The sequence below is a fragment of the Cibotium barometz genome, chromosome 27 (genome assembly GCF_041138505.1).
Source record: "Cibotium barometz isolate CiBa-2024 chromosome 27, ASM4113850v1, whole genome shotgun sequence".
NCBI classification, from domain to species: domain Eukaryota; kingdom Viridiplantae; phylum Streptophyta; class Polypodiopsida; order Cyatheales; family Cibotiaceae; genus Cibotium; species Cibotium barometz.
This window is the reverse complement of record NC_141072.1, coordinates 41,935,904-41,953,130: the sequence shown is the minus strand read 5'-3', so window position 1 is coordinate 41,953,130 and position 17,227 is coordinate 41,935,904. Positions and strand designations below refer to the sequence as shown.

The 17,227-nt window shown below is 45.0% G+C and overlaps 1 protein-coding gene across 2 annotated transcripts in view; it reads right to left on the bottom strand.

Moving 5' to 3' along the window:
• The window catches only part of LOC147623405 (inorganic pyrophosphatase TTM1-like), a 48,672-nt gene extending 33,031 nt beyond the window's left edge, over positions 1 to 15,641 (bottom strand). The window contains exons 1-6 of one of the 2 annotated variants that reach the window (XM_086821547.1): positions 15,472 to 15,641; positions 15,270 to 15,391; positions 14,480 to 15,027; positions 13,842 to 13,956; positions 13,567 to 13,762; positions 13,289 to 13,402 (exon numbers count right to left, since the gene is read on the bottom strand). In XM_086821547.1, coding sequence (XP_086677673.1) covers positions 13,289 to 13,402; positions 13,567 to 13,762; positions 13,842 to 13,956; positions 14,480 to 14,816 — 762 coding nt within the window. In that variant the 5' untranslated portion in view covers positions 14,817 to 15,027; positions 15,270 to 15,391; positions 15,472 to 15,641. Of the gene's footprint in view, positions 1 to 13,288; positions 13,403 to 13,566; positions 13,763 to 13,841; positions 13,957 to 14,479; positions 15,028 to 15,269 lie in introns of both variants that reach the window. The other variant, XM_086821546.1, reaches the window with a different exon arrangement.
• Between the last annotated feature and the right edge of the window lie 1,586 nt (positions 15,642 to 17,227).

The following is a 17,227-nucleotide window of genomic DNA, read 5'->3' as shown; positions in this document are numbered from 1 at the left end:
AAAAAGAAGATTCTCAACACAACTGCAGGGTCCTGCCTATCAGCAAGTAAACATTGGAACTCCATGTCTTCAATGAACTTTTCAGCGTTCTCATCTTCATGTCCATGAAACTCGGGAAAATTTGTCGCCATCTTTGACAAAACCTGTAAACCCAAGGTCACTTGAAGACGTTCCTCAGTGGGGGCACCAAAACACTATTGGGATAACAAGAAAGCAAAACACCTCTATAGCAATGTCTCCCAAAAGTGCTCAAGACACAAGATTAGCACCACAAATCACAACACACAATCCTCCATGAACCATGAGGACTCAAGGAAATGATCTCTTGGGAGTTTACTAGCACACGCCCACCCGAAAGATCACTCCATACACCCAGAAAGCACCTGTCTTGACATGGAATTACGACGCATGTCAACCAATGCACTTGAAGGCAAGAGCTTCCTCTTCAGCAATTCAACACTCCAAATCATCCACTTCAAACATATCTCTCATAATTTGTATACATATGGGAGTAGCGCCCATTACACAGAATTACACCAAAGCTGCCATGGACTGTAGCAAAATTGACGACCAGGAGATGCTGTCCTGTGTATTGCTCCTTCAGGCCAGCTGAGTTCTCATTGACAGTATCCAAGGCAATTTCTGCTGCTTCATCATATGGGTAGCCATAGATACCACAAGAAATAGCTGGAAAAGCAAGGTACTTTATCCCATTTTTTACTGCAAGAAGAATGGCACTTTTGTAAGAACTCTCCAACAAGGGTCCGGAAGTTTCTTCATCATCATAAACTGGCCCAACAGTATGAATGATTTTTGAGACAGGCAGCCGAAATCCGTCTGTGATGACTGTATCTCCTGTTCGACACCGGATCTTCTTGCCTACTAATGGCAATTCCAAACATGCTTCATACAAATCAGGTCCTGCTGCCCCCTAAAAAAAACCTGCATGGAGAGAGAGGTAGCAAAAATACGCTCACGCAGAAGAGGGAAACCCACCCAGGCTCCACCCGTCTCCTCGTGGTCGCCATGCATCTTCTATTTTGGATTGCACACCTGCGCCTTTTTTATTGGTTGCCACGGGCCTTTTTCACCATCCTGGATTGACCATGCATCACCATTTATACATTGTTTTTGCCTTTGCATTGTGTTTGTGAGGGATTCATTTTGCTCCTCATGATCATGCTTTCATCCGCTTATGCACACATATATACAATAGGTACAAAAAGCTGAGTTTTTTTCAAAGTGCGCGTGACAGCGCCTAGGGCTGTATGAAGCAAGGGTTCTCAAGGGCTGGAGAAGCAAGCTTATGAGCTCCAAGGGCTGGATTAGTCTAGGGCTGAAGGCAATGATGCTCCTAGGGCTAAGGAGGAGAGCTCTTAGCACAATGAAGACTGAATGAGAAAATAAGCTCTATGCAAGCCTATTTATACTACCTGGAGGTTGGTCATTTAATAAAGTTTATATTTATAAATGCCCAATAATGCAAATAATGCTAAATAAATACTAATAAATATGGGAAAAATACCAGATAAATCCCAGTAAATTCCCTAACGCTTCTGGGATGTTCTAAATGATGCACAGACATATGAATGCATATTATGCAGGATGCAGAGTGCTTTCTGATGCAAACCCTAAGGCTTCTACTGACTCTACATGCATGAATGATTCTCTCCAAGTGGGTTAAGGGACTTGTCTGACTGACTGACCGCTAAGGCTGAGGAATGACCTACGTAGCTCGTGCCTGACTTATCCTGGACTGAGGATGTACAATGGGGTCACGGCGTACGACAAATATCATCCTATTGGGTTCTAAAACTGTACAACTGCTCCACTTCTGATGATGAGCCATCTTGTCACCATGCACTGAGTGCAGAGTGCATGTGACACATTTCCTCCTGATTAGCTTGGCGGCAGGTTTATGGCTTCCAAGTAGTCCGCCAATAACTAGGGGTACTCCTGGAAGAACTCCTCGTCGAGCCATACGGCTTCGTGGGTGCCTCGATCTCGGAACTTCGTATAGAACTGACGAATCCGTCGACCGGAACCATGCTTCCATCGATGAAGAAGGATCTGCTCAGGCTCAATAACTTCTGCCTCGTCTACCACGTCTGGCTGCTGTTCATCTGAAACATCAAACACTTCTGGACCAACATATGGTTTTAGCCAAGAAACATGGAAAACATCATGCATTGTGCAACTGGCAGGCAACTTTAACTTCATTGAGACATCACTTATCTTCTTAACTATTGGAAAAGGGCCAAAACTACGGAATGAAAGCTTGGGACAATGTTTGCCCACTTGTTTCAATCTTTGTTTCATGATGCACTGAGAGATCCAATCCCCTTCCTTGAAGTGGATATCTCGTCTAAACTTACATGCCTGTCTGTGAACTGAATGATGGTCAGGCTCAAAATTGAGGGCCAACCTGGGTTGAGTACCAAACTCTGCGGAATCGACATACTGATCTTCTAAGTCTATTCCAGAGATGTTGAGAATGGTAGACTCCTGACTGGTCGGGATGCTGGTCTTTCTACTAAGAACATCTGCTACTGGGTTATGTTGACTAGGGATGTACTTGATTATTCCTCCAACCTAGTGGAAGAGCTGACCCTGTCTAGTGTGTTGAGCACTCCACTGGGCACTTGGCATCGTCGGGAGCCACTTAAGTGCTTGGTGGTCTGTGGTGATTGTGAAAATGTGTCCATAAGGAACATGTTTCAAATGTTTGAGAACTGACTGCTATTCTAGCTTGCCCTTGAAAGTCTTGGAAAGACAAGAGGGAAACTTGCTAGGAGGTTCTGCTAACTGTGGGATACTGAGTAGGAGATCATCCTTAAAAATGTCTGAATGAGAAAGGAGATCTGCTAACTGAGGGACTGAAGATGATGAGACAGCGGTTATTGATGAGATAGAAGCTGTCTGAGCATAAATTAATGCTCCTTTTGCTGTTCCCTTGCACATAGCTCGTAGGGCCTGGAGATGAGAAATCATAGAAACGCCAAGAATGCTCCTATCCCCCCGAATCATGACAGGCTCAGGAAAACCTTTAGAGATAATAAAGGTGTCCTGCCCCCAATTGGAAATAGGCTCATACTGACGGAACCACTGAATTCCCAAGATCATGTCACATCCCAAAAGAGGAGAGACAATGAAATCTCGCTGGAATGAGGCCTTTTGAACTTGAAAAGAAAACTGTTGTGCCTTCTGAGAGATGTGGGTGCGGAGACCAGGTGTAAACCCGTCTACCTCCAAATGATAGGGCACTAAGGTACAGCTCATGTTGGTAGCCAACTGGGGAGAGATGGCGTCCTCAGAACTGCCTATGTCAAAAAGGATTATGAACTGTTGGCCCTTGGCAGAGCCATAAGCTCGGATCAAGTTTTTCTGTGTGGTTGTTGCCTCACCCTCCTGCTTAGCATCAAGTACCACGGATGGCATGGAATGCATAGAAGGTAAGATCTGAACCGCATTGGTGGTAGCAGGCAGGTCTGGAGGAGCGGGGGATACTGCGGCAACTGTGGCAGAAGGCTCTTTGGAGGCTTACTCCGCTTGTCTTTTTGGACAATCCTTCTTACCATGCCCAATCGTATGACAGAAAAAACATCTGTTTTCTGACTGATACTGTCTTTGCTCCTCTGGAGGAAGATAGCCTCCAGTGATGCCTGCTTGAGCCTTTTCCTCAGGGGTCTTCTTAGGCTTGGATTCCTTACCCCCTGAACTAGAGCTAGGACTGTTGTCTGTCTTAGTGTCTTTAGAAGACGAATTACCCTTCCCCTGTTCGGGCTTGGTACTGGACTGAGATGACTGCTTGGGCTTGCTTCCGTTCATCTTCATTTCTTCATTCTGAGCGAGAGTCAGAGCCCGGTCATATGTACTTGGTTCAAAGTTACGAACTGTGAACCGAATGTTAGAGTCCAATCCACGAATGAATTGCTCCATCTTAGCCTGCTCAGATAACCCTAACTGATGTGCTAAAGTAATAACCTTACCAGAAAACTGAAGCACTAGGGATCCGTTCTGTCTGAGTCCATAGAACTCGTCTTTCAGACCGGTCATGTACTGGGGCGGGAGAAATCTGGTCTTCAAGTGACTGCCTCACCAGTGAGATGGGGGGCCGCTAAGTGGACTTTGTCTTGTGGGTCTATGATCCTAGCTAATGGAAAATGAGCATTAAACTGATGAACAAATTGATTAACTGATGAATGATCACACTTACCATCATACTTACTGAAGTTTGGTTGACTGCGAATGATGGTGGTTGATGCTGCTGCTGCGGGCTGCTAGCTGGTGACACCTATGACTGGGGAGACTGAGGAGAGCTGCTCATACCTCAAGTGTATGGCCTCCTTTTCCCGTTGGTGTTCGAGTAACATACGTTCTCGATCAAGCTCACGTTGGTGTTCCCGAGCGGCGAGATCAGCCTGACGCCGGTCTTCGTCGATCCTGCGTTGGGCTTCCTCATAGTCCTGTCTTTCTTCTTTTTCTCTCCTCCTTCGGGCCTCGTCCTCTCTCCTTTGTTGTTCCATCTGAAAGAAGAGGGAGATGTAGTCGGGTGCTGCTGGAGGTGTAGAAGGACGTGCTGCTACTGCCTCCAAGAGTTGGAGAAGCTCCATGAGTAGCTGGTTCTGAGCTCTAAGAAGAGCTATGGTGTTTGTGCTGTAGGCGGAAGAACGAGGTCTCCTTCGAGGGAGACGTCTTTCGGCTGATGAGTACTCTCTCCTGTAGACATGATGCTGAAGTCGGTGGACGTGCCAGAACGCAATCTAACCATCCAAGGATGCCCCCACGCTAGGATACGGTGTGTGTGGACAATCTGAATCTGATACCAATGTGATATGCAGCGGAAGTCTTTGTATTGGAAGATCCTGTCACACAAATGCTCACACCGTCTTCTGTATCCTGAGTTTCGTGAGTTTAGCAATCCATTTCAATACTTCAAACTTTAAAGAGATGAGAGAGAGATAGATGAAAACTATACACCAGATTGGGTCCCAAATTACCCACTGAAGGGCCCCCTATCCCAATAACGAGATAGTATTTGCTTTATTTCTATAGAGAGAATGACTGTGGACTGTAGATAAGCCAAACGCAAGATCTCGGAGGATCGGAGAGTGGCTGATCTGTACACTGCTGTAGAAACACCTCGATGACTTGATCTCGAGCCTATGCACTCTTCCCAAGGGCATGAGGAAGGGCTGCACACCTGAGGCTGAGAGAAGAAGAAGGTGGACTGTTCTACCATAGTCACAAGGGAACGGGAACGTTTTGGGGAACGGATGACTGTTTGGAACGGGAACGAAAAGCTTGAATAAAAGGGAACGGAATCGGGAACGCCACATCATTGCATAAATGTGTTTATAAATTTACTTTATATATCTGTAAATGCTTTGGAAAGAGGCATAGTAAAGAAAGAACCTCAAACCATCTCAGTAGTGGCCATGATAATGCATAGATGTGTTCTGCATGATACATAGTTCACTTATATTTCTTACATGGTCTGCGGTGCCATTTTGGAACGGGAACGGGAACGGCTATCTCTATGGAACGCGTTCCCCCGTTCCAAGAGCTTGGAACGACGTTCCCTTGTGACTATGTGTTCTACACTATGTTAGAATGCTGAAAACACTTATGAATGCTGTGTTACCTTCACCAGATGACTTCTGCATGCATGGATGATGCACAGAAGGCTGGACACTGATGCAAACTGCAGATTCAGGGCTGGAAACTGCTGTAGACTGTTGCTTCAGGGCTGGAAACTGCTGTGGACAGAAACGCAGGCCTGTAGGGGTGCTGATGGACTGAAACGCAGCAGTTTTGGGGCTGCTAGACAGAAACTGCAGGGTACTGAGGCTGCTGGACAGAAACGCAGAGGTCTTCTGCTGCTGGACAGAAAAACGCAGGGTACTGCAGGCTGATTTCTGGCGTGGATCTGAGGTAGAGCTGTAGGCTGAATCTGGGACTGTAAGGGACTGAATCAGGGCTGCTTTGGTGCTGAAAACAGGCTGATTGGAGGCTGATAGCAGGCGCCTAGGGCTGTATGAAGCAAGGGTTCTCAAGGGCTGGAGAAGCAAGCTTATGAGCTCCAAGGGCTGGATTAGTCTAGGGCTGAAGGCAATGATGCTCCTAGGGCTGAGGAGGAGAGCTCTTAGCACAATGAAGACTGAATGAGAAAATAAGCTCTATGCAAGCCTATTTATACTACCTGGAGGTTGGTCATTTAATAAAGTTTATATTTATAAATGCCCAATAATGCAAATAATGCTAAATAAATACTAATAAATATGGAAAAAATACCAAATAAATCCCAGTAAATTCCCTAAGGCTTTTGGGATGTTCTAAATGATGCACAGGCATATGAATGCATATTATGCAGGATGCAGAGCATAGTAGCAACGGAACGGGAACGGGAACGGAACGAAAGCACCACCAGGGGAACGGGAACGAGAAAAAGGGGGAACGGGAACGAGGGGGAACGGAAACAGGGAACGACCTAGATAATTCCTAGAAATGACGATAAATCTTAACATACAATGCACATTTATATAACCAAATCAGAGACACACTAAAGTCTAGTGCACCATAATTTGCACACCTTGATACTAACATTGAACAGATCTCACAAGTCAAAATAAATTAGCCCACATCATACATGACATAAGTGACAAAAAGCACAAAATGTGGCCCACATGGCACAGCCTAGATAAAAGAAACAATCCAAGTCCAAAGTCCAAGCCTCAAGGTGACATGCACATTGCAAATAGTAAGGAGATATCATGCATGGCTACTGCCAGTGATGCCATCAAGGAGACTATCATCTATGTCATCCAAGAAAGCCATATCATCAAGACCAACATCTGCAGCATCCAAATCTTCAATCCCATCCTGACCAGGATCTGCAAGTCCATGTGTCTCCTCATCATCCGAGGACTCCTCATCAAGCAATATAAACTTCTCTGGTTTGGGAGATGCCATATCACCAAGCAAGCGCAAATTAGCACTTACAAAAATCAAGTCATTGACTTGTTTTGTCCCAAATTTGTTCCTCTTCTTGGATGCAACATGGCCGAACACACTCCATAGCTGCTCAATCGGAGAGGAGCTTGCACCTTGAGACAAGATCCTTACTGCCAATGATTGAAGCTGTGGTGTACGAGCCCCATAATCCTCCCACCATAAAGCAGCCCCTATCTTAAACCTATCTCTCTGAGCATCAGCCGATCCAAACCTTCCCAACTTGCTGCGATAAAATCCAAGTTGGTCTTTCACCAACCTTCGTTTATCTGCATCACGAACCTGCCTAGAAAGCACTGTCTCCCAACCATCCATCGCCTCATCATCGGCCTCTTGTCCACATCCTTGGAACTCGGGATCCAAGACATACGCTGCAGCATGCATAGGAGAATGATAACCATTCCATCGTGCTTCACATAATTCTCGAACCTCTTGCATATTTCTCATCAGACAAGCCCATTTCCCCTATTTTCTCGATCTTGCAACCTCTATGCCGGCTCTTGAGCGAGAAAGTGCACATCCCATCCACTCATTGCATACAACCAACTGCTTCAAAGGCAATTGCACTTTGGATAACCTCTTCATCATGAGAAAGTTATAACCAAAGCGTGTCTCTGAGTACTTCAAGAGATCCTTTTTGGCCGATCTCTTGCGGAATTCATTCAAAATAAACTGATGGTTTTGAATGAAGCTTATTATCTCCTTGCCTTTTTGAATGTGTGGATCAACCCATGGCAAGCTGCCAACATCCTTCAATAAGTTGCTCAAACAATGAGCAAAGCATGGACTGAATGTGATATGCGGATACCTGTCTTCAAGCTTAAGACCAGCTGCTCTATTTGTTGCCTCACCATCAGCTAAGAACTGAATAACATTCTCTGGTCCAACTTTCTCAATACCTTCGGCCCACTCTTCCACAAGCTGATCTGCAGTTTTTCCAGTCCCAGAAGCATCATGTGAGGAAATGAATTGCATTCTTCCTCGAGAATAAGCAACCATGCCATGAATGGACCTTTTTCGAGTGTCACTCCAACCATCTGCAATAAGTGACACACCATTCTTTGCCCAACTTTCATGCACAGACTCTAAAGCACATTCAATTGCAGCTTTCTCCTTTTGCAACAAGGTGGTGCGTATGGTCTCATATGAAGGAGGCTTGTATGTTGGGCCATACCGTGCAATCTCCTGGACCATTTCAATGAAATATGGAGACCTGGCAACATTGAATGCTACATGATCATGATAAAAGAACCTTGCAACAGCTGCATCTACCCTCTCTTTCTTGCGGGGATCCCAAGCTGCTCCCAAGGTTTGCTGCTTGCCGGAACTTGCACCCATAGACTGCGAATCTTGGGAAAATGCAAAGCTCCCAAGTCCTCCATACTGTTGTCCATCTCCCAAGTGTACATCTTCCCCTTGTCTACTGAAGTAAGATGCATCAACTGCCGGTTTCTTTCGTGCACATGCTTTCTCCTCTTCACTTGGGTACTTTGCCAAAAGCTCTCTACGCATTTCAGGTGTTGTCCCTGGGCATTTGTTCACTTGTGCTTTTTCATTGTTCACATGGCATAGATGTGCTCTGACACGGTTTGCTCCTCCTGACTTCTCTTTGTTACATTGCTTGCATTTCCATCGTGTTGCACCTCCCTTAGATGAATACCTTTCTAGCCTTTCAACCTCGTCCCACCAAGTAGCATTCGAAGCTGATCGCTTTGAACCCGAGTAAGCCATGATGTCTGCAAATTCGGGCAAAAAGTTGAATAGGCTTTCAAAGTTAACCATTCCAGAGAAATGAGTCCTTTTTTTTCTTCTGTTTAATGGGGAGAGACTGTGCACTGTGCAGTGTGCAGTCCAGATTGTGATTCACCATAGGTAATTTTTAAAACACCAAAAGTTCAAAGTTCAAAAAAAAAAGAGAAAAGCTTCTTGCTGCCTTGCCTTTTAGATGACTGTAGTCTGCACAGTGCAAGGGCTGGGGGCCTGGCTGCCAGTGGTGGCTGGGGCGACTGTAGTACTGTACTATGCAGGCAGCAGGCTGCAGTACAGAATGTCAAGACTCAGGAGTTGAAAGGACAGCTGCTGTACAGGCAGGACAGTACAGGCGCTGGCGGCTGTACTCGTGGAGTTGTGGACAGCAACGGCGTGAACTCCGAAATGCGACGGGCGACGGGCGGCGTACGGGCTTGTGCGAATTTCCGAAAAGCGCCTAGCGCTGCAAGGCTTACGGGCTTCATTTTTTTAAAAAAAAATTCCACGTCACCTGCACGTTCCCACGTGGGGGAACGGCAGGCTAGCGTTCCCTGGCGCGTTCCACCTAGCGTTCCGCCTACGTTCCCTGCCGTTCCACCATTTTTCGATCACCGCCACGTTCCACCATGCGTTCCCGGCGTTCCACTTGTCCACGCGATGGGGGAACGCGTTCCACCGTTCCCAATGGGGGGAAACGGGGTTCCCCTGCTACTATGATGCAGAGTGCTTTCTGATGCAAACCCTAAGGCTTCTACTGACTCTACATGCATGAATGATTCTCTCCAAGTGGGTTAAGGGACTTGACTGACTGACTGACCCGCTAAGGCTGAGGAATGACCTACGTAGCTCGTGCCTGACTTATCCTGGACTGAGGATGTACAATGGGGTCATGGCGTATGACAAATATCATCCTATTGGGTTCTAAAACTGTACAACTGCTCCACTTCTGATGATGAGCCATCTTGTCACCATGCACTGAGTGCAGAGTGCACGTGACACATTTCTTTGGGACATGGATTCTTCAGTTATATTGGATTTTTGAGACTGTCTCGTCTCGCCCACTTGATGGGACATGATTATATCTTGAATATATGGCTTGAAGCTTAAAGTTGCGGACAACTTTTAAGAAGCTGGGGAGGATGTCACCAGCTTGGACATTTCCCAGTATGAAAGGGGTCGCTTCATTGTGCTGTTGACGTCAGCCAACAGCTTCTTCCATGCCTTGCTCCAAGTCCTGCTCCAGTTTTCACTGCCAAAAGTGCTCTGTGCTCTGTGCTCTGTGCTCTGTGCTCTGTCATCCTGGTTCTACCTGGTTCATCCTCTTTATCTGGCTGCCTCTTCTAGATTTAGCCCGGAAAATGTCCATGGCATCTATGATGCACATGACATCCCCCTCTGCTAAACTTGATGACGGGATTCCAACCTACTCTTGGATGACTGTCATCATCCCAATCCTGTCCCGAAGTCCCTCTGTCATCATCCATCCCTAGCACCCTTTTTCTCCGAACATCCGACCTGTTCTCCAAACCACTCTGTCTCTGACGAAGATCTATGCATCGGTTTTCCTCGAGTCCACAATCCATTCCTTTCCCGACTCTGAACACTGTCTTGGTCTTCATTCCTGAGAAATGAGTCTGGCACTCACATCACCCTTGGAGGGTAAACCTCCCTTGGGACCGTTGCCCGGGAACCTATCTGGCTCACAGGACTGCCATCCCCTTTGGCACTGTGAAACACCACCAACAAACCTCCTGGGAGTTCTTCCCGATCTATGTTCCTTGCCTTGGGCTTCGTATCCGTGTACTTTCCTGTACCTTGGACCTGTACACCATCATCTGGGACTGAATCAGTGTTTAGCCTTGCTGAGCCTGATGCTCTGATACCAATGTAACACGCGGAAGCTCTGGGAGTCTTCTTTCAGCCCTAAACACTCTTGGAAACCATCTGATGCAAAACGCAGATATAGAGAGAGAGTAGAGAGAGAGAGAGAGAGATGGTTGGAAATTCAATATATTGATATGGTACAAAAAGGTACCTAAATCAGCAGCCCTTGGCTGCTTTCCTGAAAAGGTGAACATCACCAAAACATTCCTATACTAGGGACCCAACTCCTAAAGAGTTGAATGCCTTAACAATGAGCACATGGTCCCCTTTTATAGGACCTTTCCAAGCTTGACCAACTAGCCGACTGCTGGTCGGCCAGTTCCACGACCATAAAGCTCTTCAGCGCTGCCCGACTGCTGTAAACGCTGTCCGACTGGACTCCAGTTTACACACAATGAAGCGCCTGCAGCAGAGCTGACACACTTCTGGCACTGCTGAGGTCAGCCGACAGTCCTTTCTGGCAGCCGACAGCTTCTTCCATGCCTTGCTCCAAGTCCTGCTCCAGTTTTCACTGCCAAAAGTGCTCTGTGCTCTGTGCTTTGTCATCCTGGTTCTACCTGGTTCATCCTCTTTATCTGGCTGCCTCTTCTAGATTTAGCCCGGAAAATGTCCATGGCATCTATGATGCACATGACATCCCCCTCTGCTAAACTTGATGACGGGATTCCAACCTGCTCTTGGATGACTGTCATCATCCCAATCCTGTCCCGAAGTCCCTCTGTCATCATCCATCCCTGGCACCCTTTTTCTCTGAACATCCGACCTGTTCTCCAAACCACTCTGTCTCTGACGAAGATCTATGCATCGGTTTTCCTCAAGTCCACAATCCATTCCTTTCCCGACTCTGAACACTGTCTTGGTCTTCATTCCTAAGAAATGAGTCTGGCACTCACATCACCCTTGGAGGGTAAACCTCCCTTGGGACCGTTGCCCGGGAACCTATCTGGCTCACAGGACTGCCATCCCCTTTGGCACTGTGGAACACCACCAACAAACCTCCTGGGAGTTCTTTCCGATCTATGTTCCTTGCCTTGGGCTTCGTATCCGTGTACTTTCTTGTACCTTGGACCTGTACACCATCATCTGGGACTGAATCAGTGTTTAGCCTTGCTGAGCCTGATGCTCTGATACCAATGTAACACGCGGAAGCTCTGGGAGTCTTCTTTCAGCCCTAAACACTCTTGGAAACCATCTGATGCAAACGCAGATATAGAGAGAGAGTAGAGAGAGAGAGAGATATGGCTAGAAATTCAGTATATTGATATGGTACAAAAAGGTACCTAAATCAGCAGCCCTTGGCTGCTTTCCTGAAAAGGTGAACATCACCAAAACATTCCTATACTAGGGACCCAACTCCTAAAGAGTTGAATGCCTTAACAATGAGCACATGGTCCCCTTTTATAGGACCTTTCCAAGCTTGGCCAACTGGCCGACTGCTGGTCGGCCAGTTCCACGATCATAAAGCTCTTCAGCGCTGCCCGACTGCTGTAAATGCTATCCGACTGGACTCCAGTTTACACACAATGAAGCGCCTGCAGCTGACACACCTCTGGCACTGCTGACGTCAGCCGACAGTCCTTTCTCGCAGCCGACAGCTTCTTCCATGCCTTGCTCCAAGTCCTGCTCCAGTTTTCACTGCCAAAAGTGCTCTGTGCTCTGTGCTCTGTCATCCTGGTTCTACCTGGTTCATCCTCTTTATCTCGGAGTCTTACCAAGAGATTTTAGAGTCAGTAAAAGACAGATTGGCTAAAGCGCAAGAGGCTACACTCGACAGGCCAATAAAGACCAAAGGGATATGAAGTTTTCGGAAGGGGATTGGGTTTATCTTCGGATTATGAAGCAAAGATTGAAACAGGTGGACAAGCGATGCCCAAAGTTGTCTTTAAGGAGCTTCGGACCTTTTCCCATCAAGAAAAAGATTAATGAGGTGTCAGCCTAACTGAACCCATAAGCAAGTTTGAGTTCTACTTTCTACTTCTCTTCATCTCAAAGCTGAGGGTCCATGTGAACTTCCTGAGAGTTTATTCAGGTCATTGTGCTTATGTGCTGAATGCATGCCAATCCCAAAAACATACCCTGTTCTTTTTGCACTTCGCTACAGCAACAAAGATTTCATTAAAAACCAAGAATTGCAGTGAACATCCTCTTGCCACTAGCTACCTCCTTAGCTGGCTCTCTCATAACATGAAGCCATACTTTTTCTCATCAACTTGACTTGATGATTTTGCTACAGCTTACCTGTAAATCTTGTTTTGAGGGTCAATCTTGGCCTAGCCTTCCCTCCTTCCTCAGAAAAAAACACCACCCCATCTTCCCTTTCTCATTCCCGCAGCTGCCTTTGTAACTCCTCCAGCCAGTCCAACGACCCACCTCCCCTCTGCCTTCACCTCCTCCAAGGGTCCTGGATAGTTGCTTCTGTTTGAGAATTTATTCTTCATCAGATTCGCATTGTTCCTGGCCAATCATTGACCCAGGCTAACTCCTATAGCAGCGCTTTTCCTTTGATTTTCTGGACCATTTTATATCCATGTGTGTGTATGACTCTAAATTGCAGTTATCCATATGTAAAGATCCTCCACAAGACAGCAGTTAAAAGAAGAGAGGAAATTGCATGAACAGTTTTCTAAGAAGTCTAGATTAGCACCTTCAAAATGTATGTGGGGCTTTGCAAGCCAGAAAAGGGATTGAACTTGTTAATTATTCTGATATGTGCAGTTTCCAAATCTGGTTCAATAAATGCTTTGTACATTGGATAAACCTGTTTTACAAAGGGGGGGAAAAACGAATTAGATATTACTAACCAAGTATTTATGTGCTTTTCTTTCATGTTATTTATTGACATGCTGCAAAAAAATAAGTCATGGGGATTAGGACAACTCCAAATCCAGGCTTCATGTGGATTCTACAAAGTGACAGACAGACCGTTTCAGAAATTTGTTGGATGATGTCTTCTGGATCTTGACCAGACCTGTTGATGTCGCGAAGTACCCGTTTGACAAGATCAAAGTGTACGCCTCCCGTAATGGAAACACGAAGATCAAGAAGAGGGCGAAGCTTTTCACTCAAAGCATAGATGCCCTCTATGATAACAATGCGAGATGATGGACCTTCAACCCTCCTAGCAAAATCAAACACAGCCTGTATCAGTTGGACCCTCCAGTTTCTAACGTCATGCATCAAATGCAACCAAACCAAACCTGTAGCCGGTACGGCAGCTTGTCTTGAAGTCATAAATAGGCATGTCAAAAGGTTGCCCTGCCTTCAAGTCTCTGATATTGTTGAGTAGAAGATCATAATCTGTTACTCGCGGATCTGCACAAAAATTGGAACATGATTTGAGTGAACATTCTGGTGCTCATCTCCTAAACAAAAATCTTGAAGAGCAATTCTCAGATGACCCAGAACCTTACAAGCAACACCTTGCATCCATCATAATTTGTGCCTTCTGTTATGAGGGTTTCACTTGTATCCCTCACATTCTTTAGCATTAAGCTGGCTTTGTAGAATAAGTTTTCATGTTTAAATGCATTCTTATTCTCAGAATGGTGGCCAAAACAAACCACATTAAGAGAGTTGATTATAACTACCATAAACAATGTAGGTTATGAAATTAAGAGGAGATTTAGAGCAAGAGTTTAAGAGCAGATCTAAAGCCTGATTTTAGTATTAATCTAGCACTGTTCTGTAAGCTTCCATGCTTCAGTGCATTCTTATTTCCAGTGGATTTATAGTGCAAAATGAGCCACATAAGGAGAAAGTTGAAGAGCTTCCTATTACAATTAACATAGGTTATGAGAAAAAAAACCTAATTAAGAGGAGGATTAACAAGACCCACCATCATAATTTTTATCGACGATGCGGCTGCTATCATTGTAGTTATCCATGGAAATGACAGTGATGCCTGGCATGAAGTTGCTGACCTTCTCAGAGAAGACGCTTTTGCCGGCACCCGAAGGGCCAGCCAGACCAACAAGCACAACTCCCTCCATATTCTGCGCAAGGAGCTGGCAAGCTCGAATGAAGAGGAAGAATCCCTTCTCAAAAGACAAAGAATCAGGGATTCTCTTGATCTCATACCGCTCGCAGTCTTTCTTCTTTACCAGTTGTAGCCGATCCTTAAGCAGGCCCTGCCATCTCTGCTGCAGAGATGAGTGACGCAGCAAAGAATCCATGACCAACTTTTCTTTTCCAATCAAGAAAATCCTAAGTCTGCTTTCAGATCTCTGGTTATACTTGTGACCTGGTTTTCTGCCAGAAAAGCAAACTCTAACCCTGCTTTCAAGTATCTGAAAGATACCTCCGACCTCTTTTTGCCAAAAAGGAAAACGCTTCCAAAAAAGGAAACCCTAATTATGCGACCAGCCTGCTTAACGCTGCTTTCGCCTTTTAAGATAAACACAGAAATGTTAAAGAAGGACGGATAAGATTAACATCAAATAGATAACAGGGACAGATAAGAGTGAGAAACACTTGATCAATACGAGGACAAATCAGGTGTTGATATGATAAATAGAGCTTATAAATGACGCATAATAAGCAGATGGATAGTCACAAAAATGCTATAACTAACGCTTGATTAACAGATGGGTAATCATAAAAAGGTTATGCTTCGCGGAATTGTTTACCTGATTGATAGCGATTAAGTGGCGCTGGTGAAAGTGAAATCGATTAACAAATTATTGCGCAACTTGCCATGCGCGCAAAAATTTTCTTGGCAAACGCCGGAAGACATACACAGCACCGATTTCTGTGAAAATGCATTTTGTCTAACCGGATTGATGGTCAAAAACAAAACCAGATTGAGTAGGATAGAGGATTTTGCAATACCTCGCGGAAGCGAGCTCTGCAGGAAACGAAAAAAACAAACACAATGACTATGGCGGGGAGCTCTGCGAGAAACGAGAAAAACGAACACAGTGGCTATGGCGGGTGCAAGCTCTTCACAAACATAGAAGTTTCTCAACAACTACCTACTTCATCTATAGTCTTTTTAGCCTTGATGGAGAAGATGAAACAACCTAAAACTTCTCTCGCTTTTCGAAAAATTAAGTTCCCAGCTCCCTCCACGCGGCACCTGCTTATTGGATAACATTTGCCCCCTTGGGATCTTGAAATGTACTTTTCCAGTTTTTAAAAAATTGATATCAACATTAAACAAATTGTTAATCTAGTGCCTTTTTTGAGCCTACCCCTCCTCCAACCTCCAAACTGCCACGTAGCGGCCCCGTGGAACTCGTCCTTACGATAATAATATAGAGAAGGGGGCCTTCACACCTTGTGCAGTTGTCCTCGGCCACGAGATATTCGGCATTGACAGTCTCCACTTCGTTCGATTTGCCAAAGAAAGCGTCTAGCAACAACCACATGAAGGAGCTTTCAGGAAAGTTGTGCCTCAGCTTACCATTTAGTCAAAAAGGTCGATTGAGATCCTCTCGATCTAGTTGGGCAAAATGCAATAATAGTATTTTTTTTTCAAAAAATATTGCTATTTTCTAAAGGAAGCATGTATGTTTTGTAAAAGAAAAAGAAAGTTTCCCTAGGGGCTTGTTTCCCAAAACATTTCGCATGACCTACATGGTTGCAAGTATCTGCCTCTCATGTTTAGAGAACCTTTGCCACTAGGTCCCCATGGTAGCTCTCCAACAATTGCCTCGTATATTTTCCAATGGCCTATGGTACCTAGATCCGTACCAAAACTATGACCTCATTGTACCTAATCTAATGTCCTATGATTATCATTGTGGCACCATGAGTGACTCTACCTCATTGAGTTTTTTTTTCTTTTTTGGAAGCCCTTGAAATACACTCACATTCAAAAAGTCAGTACCTACTAAAAACCAAGAAAGTCCCCTCTTAAACGACTTTACTCTTTAAAGTCATGCAACGAAGAATAATACACCACTAGGCCATACCCTTGGTCTTTCAATCTAGAAGGTTGATTTAGGCAAACTTTTTTACTTTTAGAAACTAATTTTCTCTCTCTCTCTCTCTCTCTCTCTCTCTCTCTCTCTCTCTCTCTCTCTCTCTCTCTCTCTCTCTCACACACACACACACATTCATGAGCATATATATGCACGGATGGGTGTGTGCATGTGAAACTAGTTCTCTCAACTAATGTCTTGTATAAGCTTGTTAGCTTTCGTTACATAATTAAAAGTGATGCTAATCGCTTGAATATTCATATGAATAATTTAGAGTGGCATCTAAACAAACACTTATTCCTCACAATAAGGTGCCCAATCCATTGGCTCACCTCCATTCAAAAGGAGGTGGCCACACAAAGCCCCTTGTAAAAAGGCCTTCAAGAAGTCCTTGCCCATGTGGCCATGTGGAACTCAAATGTGGTTATGTGATACACATGCTTTGATTCTAGTCCATGTGATACATCTTGGGGATCACTTTAAATAGTCAAAGACTTGTGGAACTTTATGTGCCAAATGTTGCCACTTTTTTTGTCTCCTTCCTTTCTTGATTATCTATGATGGTGTTAATAAAACATTAATGCAATCATCACTTAAACCAAATTTAGCCTCACCATTATCTTATATTGATTGTAATTATGGCATTCCTTCATGCCAACGAC